Here is a 12,009-nt window from a genome sequence, read left to right on the forward strand (position 1 = left end):
TTATTATTATTATTCTCAATTTGACCAGAGAAAGCAAGCCACCAGGTTTGGGACTCAAATCGCAGTCAGCCATATGGGAATCTAGCACCTTAACCAACACACCACCTGTCAGCCCCTTGAAAGAAATAATTAACCCTTCTGTAATCGTCAAAAATTGCTAAGGTTAATTGATATAGTTTTTATCAAGAGTCATTTTGGTGCAGCTTAAAATAGAAGCTGTCGTACTATATAGTGTATCATAGTTGTTTATTTCATTCATTAAAACTTAATTCTCCATCCAAGACTTAACTCCTTTATTAAAAATCTAATTATGTATATTATCTAAACCTTTTTTTCTTTCATTATAACTCAAGGACATTTTCAAGTAATAAAAAATAAAATAGATTGTAAGTATGAAAGTAGTTCAGAATCAATCGGCAAATTAGTAAGTTCAATGGGAAGTAAATTTTAAGCAGATGCTAATATAAGTACTTGGAATGTTTTCCATACTATTTCTGCCCCTTAATTAGATGAAATAAATAAATAAAAGTTGACCTTTTTTGAGGGGAGATAGGTTTTTGGTATAGGGTGTGCGCACTCGCCAGAAAGACAGAGACAGAAAGACAGAAAGCGAGAAGTCACCCCTGTAGAGGGAATGGCCACGCTGCAATCCCTTCTCCATTCTCCTCTTGGGATCTTGGGCGCACATGCACATGCGCCTGGCGTGAGTTTAGCCACTGGGTCCAGGACTATAACCACAGTAGGCTATGTGGGAGTCCAGCAATATCGCCATTATGCCATCTGCTGGTCCCAAAAGTTGACTTTTATAATATAAGAAGATGCTATTATTATTTACTGAGAACAGAAATTTTATCATGAAACTTGATCATTGTTTCTCTATATTAAGAATTTGTCAATTCTGCTATTTCCTGTACTACTTTTAATCTTTCTGTGTACTCCTAAGGGGTTTCTCATATAAGAGGTTTGGGTTATTTGTCTGTACTAAGTTATTTTTCCTTTGGGGAATTGTAATCTTTATATTCCTAGGTGTTAATCTAAAAGGTAAAATGTACAGAATTTTGTCATTTTGCAAATGTAGATAATGTGCTTTTTTGTGATTGTCTGTGGCTGGTGATACTACAAATTTGCTTAAGTTGCATGCATTGGTTATGACTTCTCTAACTGTGTGGTCAGTTTGCTGTATTAAACTTATCTTGATTGGGAGGGTAAGCGAAATTCGACAGTAAATTAAAAATAACTAATGCTTTTATGTGGTAACTGTGTGTTATGCAATGTGAATTCTATGGTTACATTTTTGAAACCTGTATTTTTATGTAAGGTTTAAAAAAATCCATGTTTTCCTTTACTCCTTTCCTAGGTTCTGAGTCTTCTGGTAGTGTAGGGTCATCTACTGGCTCTCTTTCTCACATCCAGCAGCCTCTTCCAGGTACAGCTCTCAGCCAGTCTTCTCATGGCGCACCTGTCGTCTATCCAACTGTCAGCACTCATAGTTCTCTTTCCTTTGATGGTGGCCTAAATGGGCAAGTCGCATCTCCTAGCACTAGCTTCTTTTTGCTTCCCTTGGAAGCGGCAGGCATACCACCTGGCAGTATTCTGATCAACCCACAAACAGGTTGGTATCCAGAAAAGGGTGTTTATTTCAGTTGAGATAACAGGACTTACATGAAAAGTATTGGATACTTATTAAATATATTGTCTATATACGTTGTCAGATTTTTGTTTTTCATTGATATTGAACAATTTTTGAGAAATTTAATAAAAACACATTAAGTTAGAAAGTGTTAAAAGACATTGGAAAGCAACTTTCCCCTTGTAATGTCTATGGCATCTCCTTTTAGGCCAGATAATGGCCTGACCATAATTAAAGAGGATTCATTTTCTAGAAATGAGACAACTACCTTTGAAAGACTTCATTTGATAGAACAATTTTATCCTAGACAAAATAATATGCATTATAGGAAGAAAGACCAAGTAAGCAGCTCTTACGCATTATTGTAATAAAGTTGGGAGGAAAACTAGAATTAATTTTTGCTCAGAATATGGTGGATCATTTTCTAAGAAAATGCTAAGGGCATTTTATAATTAATAAAATGAGTACTCATGATGAATTAATATTGACAACCCATATTCTTATTCTTGGCTGGTAGCTAATAATAATTTACATTTATCGAGCATTTACTTTGTATACCAGGTACTGTGTCAGATCCCCTAAATACTTTATTTATCATTAAAACTCTGTTAAGTAAATGAAATCCTCATTTACAAATAAAGAATGCTGAACCTCATAAATGTGAAGTTACATTTCACTAAATAGATTGGCAAAAAATATTTATATAGAAGAAAATACTTTTAGTTTTCGGTTTTATAAAGTTTTTTGCCATAGGATACATGTGCTCTTTGGAGAGAGACAGTGAGAGGGACAGTGAGAAATCACCCCCTGAGAAGGATGGCCACACTGTAGTCCCTTCCTCCTTCTGGGATTTTAAGCACACACATATATTGAAAAATCACATCGGGCAGTTATCGTTATGTTAGGTCCTGCCAGGTCCAGGATTTGAACCATGGTTGGCCCAATGGGAGTCCAGTGCTTTAACCACTATGCCATTTGCTGGCCCCCTTACCTTTTTAACATAAGGTATTTGAACATTTGTTTCTATTATAATAATTAAATTAGAATAAATAACTTATTTTTAAGAAATTCAGTTTTGCTTAGGAGTTATCTTATTCTTCTGGTATAATGTATTATTAAACTCTGGTTTTTCTGGAGCAAGATATAAGATAATTTAGTAAGTTACTATTTCATAGTATTTTTTTTCATTCAAGACCCATTAGTTAATATGGTCTTGGTAACACGGAATATTTAATGGCTTATGAAGTGATTTAAAAACATGCCAACCTGAGTCAGCAGTGGCACAGTTAGGGTGCAGGATCTCTCATGGCCAACTGTGTGATTCAAGTTGGACCCAGTAGCTTGACAATTACACCAGGCACATATGCATGTGTGCCCAAAAATCCCAAGGAGACTAGAGAAAAAGGGATTGCATTGTAGCCATCCCCAGGGAGTGATTTCTCACTTTTCTTCTCTCTGTCTGTCTCTCTCTCACCCCCTCACCCCCAACTAGGGCATACTTCCTATAGCAAAACTTTAAAAAAAAAAAACAAAAACAATAAACTTATCAACCTGAAATTGAATTGTATTTTTAATTTTAAATGAGTCTAAAATGATTTCTTTGGTGTTTCAGAGTGTATCAGACATTTTTCCAACAATCCTTAAATTACTTTTTTTTTTTTTTTTTTGCTATAGGGTGTGTTCACTCACCAGACAGAGAGAAACAGAGAGACAGAAAGTGAGAAATCACCCCCAAGGGGGGATGGCCACGCCACAGTCCCTTCTCCATTCTTCTCTCGGGATCTTGGGCACGCATACACACGCTCCCGGCGTGAGTTTTAAGCCACTGGGTCCGACACGCAAACAGCGGTTAACTACGTAGGAGTCCAGCAACATAGCCATTACACTAACTGCTGGTCCCAAGATTATAGGCATTTTTAAAATCTATTGTCGATTATTTTCCTACTCCCAAAAACCTGTTACTGATTCTTATGAGAAAAGGTTGCTTAGAATGCATATAGAGTAATATTTGTTTTACTTAAATATTTAAAATATTTACATACACATAGAGCAATAATTAGTAAGCAATAGGAAACAAAGCTTTGGGCTGGCTATGTACCACTCAAGAAAAGCTGAATCCCATATAGTGATTATAGTTTGACTCCCAACCTCATCAGCCTGAAATATACTTGGTGCGTGTGTGAATGCCTGAGATCCAAAGGGCTGGAGGACTGTAGGAAGGGGATTACAGCATGTAAACAGACCCTAGGGAGGGTCTCTCTCTCTCTCTCTCTCTCACACACACACACACACACACACACACACACACACACGTGAATAAAAGATAAAAACCTTTAAAAAAAAAAAGCCTCAAAATTAGTACCAAATTTTCTCTAGTTTTCTCTCTCACCAATAAATAATGCTTACTAGAGTTTTAATCATTATTTGGAATTAAAACAATTATTTACAACCTTTAACATTTTCAAGATGTAAATAAGGATTCCGCTATCAAGGTCACAGTCTTCAAAGAGTTTTCGTTTTCATTTTCATAGCATTTTAATTTTACTGGTAAAATATATGCAATGTGTCATTCAATTTTTATAGCATCTTGAAGTCAATATTTTCTCTAAACTGAATATGTTACAGCCCTGTAGGACCACAGTCCTATAACTGAACCCCTTGGGCAAAGTGCATTTCATAATTCAGAGTTTTTCAGAAAATATCATATTTTATAAACTATACTTGGTCCAGTATAAGGCAGTAAAACCTGCCATAAGACATTCGAATTTTTACTCTAACGGAGGAAAGTAAAGATTATTAATATCCTTATGTCAGATTAGGCTTCTTCCTAAACTAAGATCTTCTGGTTTTTAAAATATTGGGAGTTTTGGAATTGTCATTAAGGGATGGGGACATATTTTGTAAATTGCTGGTACAGTGACCTATTTTCAGTGTCTATTGTAAAATGGATTTTCCTCCTTTTTAAATTTTTCAGGTCAGCCCTTCATAAATCCAGATGGGAGTCCAGTTGTGTATAACCCTCCTATGACTCCACAACCAATTAGAACCCAAGTGCCTGGACCTCCACAGCCATCTCTGCCACCCCCACCACCTCAACAACCAGCAGCTAATCACATGTTCTCACAGGTGCTCATATGCATGATTACATAATGTGAAATCCAACTGCCTTTATATTTGGAACTAAATGCACTAATTAGATAGCCCAATGAAGTAACTCTTCAAACTTTAATATTCTCCCAATAGAGATGTCCCATTCACTAGTCACGGGAAGAAAGGATTAAGGGCTTTTCATCTAACATTAGTAAATACTGTTTTATGAGCCTATACAGTGAATATTTTATCCCTAAGCCACAGCAGGAAAAAGACAGGAAGAGGAATAAAATTAAAATGAACATTGTACATTGGCCCATTGAGTTGTTTTAAAAGTTAACAGATCAAGCAGTTAAAAATAGATAATGGGTTGCTCAGGTTCTGCAAGGTACTCTTCCATCTGTTCCACAAGTATTTGGGCTACATACAATTATTTCCCTGCCCTTCAGTGCTTTGGCTTCATTCAACTTGGTCCCAAAGAGTTTCTCTTTATTTTGTTATCAGTATTTTATTTGCAGTATTATTAATTTCACCAGGCAGTTTTTGTAGGACTAATTTTCAATTGGCTTCATTTTTATTCAATTCAGTAGAAATAATGTTAGTCCAGCAACTTCAAAATAAAATGTAAGGATTTATTTATGGTTATATATTTCAAATTATTATCTCTTACCAATAACTTTGTCTGATATTGTTTAAAGAGATGATTCTAAACGAAGGTATAGGCAGCCTACTTTGGAAACAAATGCCATAATGAGCAATTATTTGAATTCTTGGGGTATGCATCACACTCCATGACTGATCATTTTGTGGCATTGCTTCAATTGTTTGAGGTAGTCATCATTGGTTACAGAAAGAGACCCAGTGAACTAGTGATGCTCAATATCAGTCTTTTACATATTCAGATAATTCATTCACAAAATTTCAAATAACTGAACAAAATTATGCTGTGATTTCTGAAGCCTTTAGGTGGACTATATTTCTTGAACATACAACATAGCCAGTCAGTTGAAGTGGATGTTGCTTTGCAGCCAGTTGCAGTTCACATAGAAAAAGGAAGTGTTGGGACCAGCAGTTGGCATAATGGCAATGTCACTGGATTCCCATGTAGTCAATCAGGATCCGAGTTCCTGACCCAGTGGCTTAAACTCATGCTGGGCGCATGTGTGTGCATGCCCAAGATCATGAAAGGAGAACAGAGGAGAAGGGATTGTGGCGTGTCATCCGCCCGGGGGGTGATTTCTTGCTTTCTATCTCTCTCTCTCTCTCTCTGTCTTTCTGGCAAGCGCACATGCCCTATAGCAAAAACCTCTCAAAAAAAGGAAGTGTTAAGACATTTTCTTCCTAAGTGATGTCAGAATTTCACTTTGATCAGTCAGTTTTCTAGCCCACAGTTTTCTTATTACCATTTGACATTCTGGGAGACATTAGTTTATAGCGTTGCTACTCATAGTACTTTCTTTTATCCTCTAGCTGAGTAAAGCTTTCATTTTATCTCACACTTATATAGGAGGTCAAGTTGTCTAGCAGAAAGTAATATCTTAATGGCTATCTCACTTAGTAACACATCAAATAGCCTATCCTTGGAATGTCTAAAGGTGTGCACCTCATTGTAATATGAGCTGTCATTCTTGGAAAGCTTGTTTATTTCTAGTCAAGAGGTTTGTGAGAAACCAGAAGTAATAGATCTTGTAGCTTTCACTTTTTTTAGTGCTTTCATTTTAGTTCTAGATTTATTTTGGCTGCATCCTAAGCTTACCTAAGCCTATTTTTTTCCTTTGAATTTTAACATTGATTATTTGTGTAATGGTGTTACATGTGGATATTAATAGTGTAAATGATACCACATATAACCATTAGGTTTCCTCTATTTGAATTTATAGGTTGAAAACAACAGATTCAGATGGTTTAATTATTTTAAAAGTCTTCTGAAAAATGCTGCTGGCTAAAAAAACTGTCCATCAATAAAATTAAAATTATCTTTTCAAATGATTTTTGGTTATCTGCACACGAAGCAAAAAAAGTATAGTCCACAAAAAAAAATTTTTTTTGAGAGGTTTTTGCTATAGGGCGCGTGCACTCGCCAGCCAGACAGACAGACAGAAAGAGAGAAATCACCCCCCAGGAGGGATGGCCACGCCGCAAACCCTTCTCCTCCATTCTCCTCTCGGGATCTTGGGCACGCACGCACATGCGCCCAGCATGAGTTTTAAGCCACCAAGTCCAGGACACGAACCGCGGTCAACTACATGGGAGTCCAGTGACATAGCCATTACGCTAACTGCTGGTCCCAAGTCCACAAAATTCTTTAGGCACACTTTGGTAAAATAGCTGCCAGAAAGAATAGAGAACATTGTCATTTATCTCTTGTGAGTACAATTTCTGAGGGCATCTCTCTCTGGGAGCAGTTGAAGTTTACTAATCTCTCATCTATGCACTTGTGGCCACCTACAAGTCACATAATTTATGTTAGTCTGATTACCACCTTTAAAGTAGATTACAGTAGTATTTGAACCAGTATGTTTATTACTCCTTTGTAATAAACTATATAAATATACAACTGGGAAAATAAATCACAGGCCAATGTTACCTTATAAATAACCAGCTGCATTCCAAAGATTTAGAAGTGACTGAGGCTTGTTTCATTTTTTAAAACACCTTTTTTCAGTACCCCTAGGAAGCATAAATTTTTTTTTTTCCTGAGACACACGAATATTTCGTTAGTGGCCAAAGATTTCAAGTAACTAGTTCTCAGCTCTAATATGTACTTTTAATAAAAAAGTGGTTTGTTACAAAGAATGTGTTTATCTTTCTTATATGGAAGAGATGTGTTTTTATGTGGGAATGTGTCTGTATACGGTATAAGTTGTTCTTTAGGTAGTTACTCTTAATAGTACCCAAAATGCTTTTTTTTTTTTTTTTAAATAAAATTTAGGAACTTTGACTCTAAGGGAGTATTTAACCATACCTTATCAAATGTAGTAATTGTGTAATTGGCATAAATACTATGTAAGTTACTATGGTCTAATAGTAAAAATGAATAATTTTTTTCATTTATAATTTAGTGTTATATAGCAGAATAAGACAGCCTCTTCATAAAAACTGAGAGATAAGGATAAGCAGTTTTGCTTTTACTGACGTAGCCTAGGGTTCTTGGATCAGTAATAGAATTTGAAATGCTTAAATTACCTGTGTCAGTTAATGTGTAATAAAGAAGTTTTTTATCACACAAAAATTATCCTAATTATATAGCAAATTAAGGCATATGTATATTCTCAAAAACTTTATTCTGTAGTTTCTTCAATCAGTATTGTTTTTTGTTGTTATCTTTATTGTTGTATATTTCAAGTGACTTTATATATTAAGTAAAGCTATTGCCAAGAAAAGTGTATAAATTTCCATTTTATGCAGTTCTTCTAACTTTTTATTCCGACATTAACATTGTTTGCCAACCTGTCATTCTTCAGCCTGTTCGTCCTCTGCAGTCCTCTTCACAGCCTGTTCAGTACTCTACAGCCCCTTACCCATCCCCCATCCTGCCAGTCTCACCCACCCAGCAATACTCCGTGGTACTATATCTCTTATTCACCTCCTGTATTGTTTCTGCGGGTGGATGTGTGCTGAATGCTTAAGAATGTGATTGATGTGTTATGACCTTTTGTGATTTGTTTTTTTAGAGTTAGGCACACATGTGTACTCAAAGTGTTTCCTTTTTTAAAAAGAGTATTTATTTAATTTTATCCATTCATTCATTTATTTTAATTTGACCAGAGAAAGACAGATACAGAAAGAGAAGGAAAGTGAGAAAGCAAGCCACCAGGTCCGGGACTCAAAGTCAGCCACATGGGGTATCCAGTGCCTTAACCACCACACCACCTGCTGGTTCCTTAAAGTATTTCTAACCCATATTAGAAATAATTTATTCTCTTCCATAAAATACTGCTTATGGTTTGTAATAAATATTATTATAGTGACCCTTCCCACTTTTTCATGATGAACTAATTTTCAATTAGCTATTCTAGTTTAAGATGTTTCAGCTACTTTTCTCATTGAGGTCAGTGCAGGGTCTATGAAATCCTGGAATAATAATTTTCATCTAAGCTTACCCTTTTTGTTTTCTTCCTAGCTCTGTAGGTCAGTGATTAGGGTGAGTTATTGCTAATACCAACAGAAGACTTTGTCCTAAGTACAATTGCAATATTTAATCTATAACTCTGAAGGAATAGTACCTCCTTTCATCTAAAATATTCCCTAAATTATGCCTTTCAATATGATCTCACACTGAGCACCGGTGATGTGTTAGCTGTGTGACTTCTGTATTTACTAAGCATATAAGATCACAATGTGAAGTACCTTCTATATAGTGCCTAGTATGAGTGTTAGTTGCTTCCTCTTAAATAAAATTTCTCTAACAGCCTATACACTTTTTTTTTTTTTTTTTTTTTTTTTGACAAAAGAGACAGAGAGAAAGGGAAAAAAAAAGCCACTAGGTCCGGGACTCAAACTGTGGTTGGCCATGTGGGAATCCAGTGCCCTTAACCACCATGCCACCTGCTGGCCTCAGCCTACATACTTTTCTGATACCATTATTTTCCAGACTATAAGGCCATCACATTTTTTAAATCACTTTCCAAATCTGATTACCAGTAGTCTTATCTACAAATCATTCTCAACAATTTTCAGAAGCACTTTGTTTTTCTGGGGTGTTTTGCATTTTAAGCTAGAGCAACATTATTTACCAGCCTCAGAATGCTTTTCAAAAATCACTTCCAGGGACCAGCAGATGGTGTAATGATTACATCACTGGACTCCCATATGGTTGACTACAGTTCTAGTCCCAGACCTAGCGGCTTGAAACTCCCACAGAGCATGTGTGTGTGTGCATGCCCAAAATTCTGAGAAGACAATAGAGGAGGGGTTGTGGCATGGCCATCCCCCCAGGGAGGAACTTCTCGTTTTCTGTCTCTCTGTCTCTCTCTCTCTCTTTCTTCAGCAAACACTCAACACGTATAGCAAAAATCTCTTTAGAAAAAAAAAGCACTTCTAGTTGGAAAAAATGAGATTTGACTAGCACTGAAAAATGTCCAGAGGGTCAGCTCTGTGGCATAGTGGTTAAGGCAGCTGGATCCCACATGGCCAACTGCATGGTTATAATCCCAAACTCAGTGGCTTGAAAAACAATTGCAAATTTGTGTAGATGTGCCCAAAATCCCAAGAGGAGAAGGAATTGCAGCATGGTTATCCCCCCACTGTGGGGGGGGGGCGCTTTCTCACTTTCTCTATTTCTCTTTGATAAGTGCACATGCCTTACAGCAAAACAAAAAAGAAAGAAAGAAAGAAAGAAAGAAAGAAAGAAAGAAAAAAGCATCCAGAAAAGAATAGCAAAAAATAAAAAACCTTCAAAAATATTATGGAAAGTAGAATTTTCATTGGAATAAGAAGATAGCTTTTTTTCAAAAATGATTTGACAGTAGTGTATAGTTATAGTATCATTTTAAAAAAATATTTGTCTCTATTTGTATTTGCAACTAGTAGGTATATGTTTTGTAAACCATTTGTTGAATTCGGTTAATAGTGCTCCAGTGTGTCAGAGTTACCATTTAGAAAAAGTAAAACCACATTTTTTAAATCAGTAAATCAGATTCCTCCTTTTCAATTCCTTTTTCTTCTTCATAGCCTTGTTTACTTTGAAAACTCCAGCAGATTCTAGGAATTACAGATATATCAGCTTTGATTTAACAACTCAAATGCCACAAATTTTAAAGCTACTTTTTTCATTGTTGACCTATTAACAAAATGTGATATATATTGGGTCCAATCTGTAGCTCCCTGGGAGCAGGGAATTCCTTTTTAACCTTGCGTTGTCATTTTGGTGGCATATTTTGAAACTATTAGACCTGGTCCTAATGCTGTAGAATCAGAGAAACATTGATCCAGTCCTAACCCCTATTTTTTCTGGGCACCATTGGTTAATCGCCAAGTAGCGAAAGAGATAGAAAATTGGTTTTTTTGGATTATATTTTTCTAATATCTGACTTCAGGAGAGCAGATTCAAAATCACTAGGAAAGAATAGAATTTATAGCCAAATTATTTTTTGAGAGATTAAAGAAAGGTCTGAATAGTTCATTTTATAAATTATATTTCTGCAGATAGCTTTGAATTTTAAAAGATACATAGAACCTGAATCTTGCTTTCTAGGAAGAAGGGGAATAATTTAAAGTAAGAGTAATTAATACCTTGCTCATTACCTCATCTTCACAGTCCTGTCTTTCTGAAAACATTAATTACATAATATAAAACCGTTCAGCTTCACGTCTATCTTCCTAATGTGCCTTTAATCTTCATTTAAATGAATGTCTTTTTGTTTTCAAAGTAAAATGTGGTTGTACCTTATTCTTTTCTGCATACTGTCCATTTCCTTTAGAATTATTTTATTAATAATTTTGATGGCAGCATTATAATATTACTGCCTTCCTGTGTTAGAGCTCTTATATTCTTGAAGCTGATCTTCGGGTACATCATACATGATATATGAGTCCCATAATATACTACTGCACCTCATGTAAAAACACAGGAAGTACATTCTTTGGTAAATTTGGCTCCTGTATGGAAGGTTTACTAATCTCTGATTTTTCCTTTTTTTAGCAGGATAACCTTGGGTCCCAATTTAGCCAAATGAGTCTTGGCCGCCAGCCATCTACCGATGGGTCTGACCCTCATGCCACCATGTTCCAGTCTACTGTTGTTCTCCAGTCCCCACAGCAGTCTGGGTATATCGTGACGGCTGCCCCTCCACCACATCCTCCACCGCCACCACCTCCTCCTCCTCCCCCACTGCCACCTGGGCAGCCAGTTCCTACTGCTGGGTATTCTGCCTCTGGCCATCCCGTCAGTCAGACTGTGCTCCAGCAGCAGGGGTATCTCCAGCAGCCCTCACCACAGGTACCGTGCTTTCTTGTCTTACCTCCCTCAGGGGAGTCTCTCGTTTAAGATCTGTTTTATCTTCAAAGAACTTAATTTTTTAAATCTCATGGAGAGGATTTGTGAGAGTACATAAACAAAGGATGTAGTTGTCATCCCGCCTCTGAATATTTTCAAGCACATGCTGAACAACCACATGGCAGGTAAACACTTCATTAGATGACTAAACTAACTATATGTTACCTTGGAATTTCCTTCCAGCTCTAAGAGGTGTGTGTGTGTGTAATTTTTGTTTTGTTTTGTTTTTTTTTAAGAATTATTTTATTTAACTTTATTTTAATTTGACCAAAGAGAGAGGAGAGAGAAAGAG

General features: G+C 36.2%; 1 protein-coding gene across 1 annotated transcript in view; it reads left to right on the forward strand.

Moving 5' to 3' along the window:
- The window catches only part of R3HDM1 (R3H domain containing 1), a 180,653-nt gene that overhangs the window by 70,124 nt on the left and 98,520 nt on the right, over positions 1 to 12,009 (forward strand). Inside the window, 4 exon segments of the mRNA XM_027768764.1 lie at positions 1,358 to 1,612; positions 4,605 to 4,756; positions 8,185 to 8,286; positions 11,367 to 11,660. Of these exon segments, the coding sequence (XP_027624565.1) occupies positions 1,358 to 1,612; positions 4,605 to 4,756; positions 8,185 to 8,286; positions 11,367 to 11,660 (803 nt within the window).

This window comes from Tupaia chinensis, unplaced genomic scaffold (assembly GCF_000334495.1).
Source record: "Tupaia chinensis unplaced genomic scaffold, TupChi_1.0 Scaffold147433_1, whole genome shotgun sequence".
NCBI lineage: Eukaryota > Metazoa > Chordata > Mammalia > Scandentia > Tupaiidae > Tupaia > Tupaia belangeri.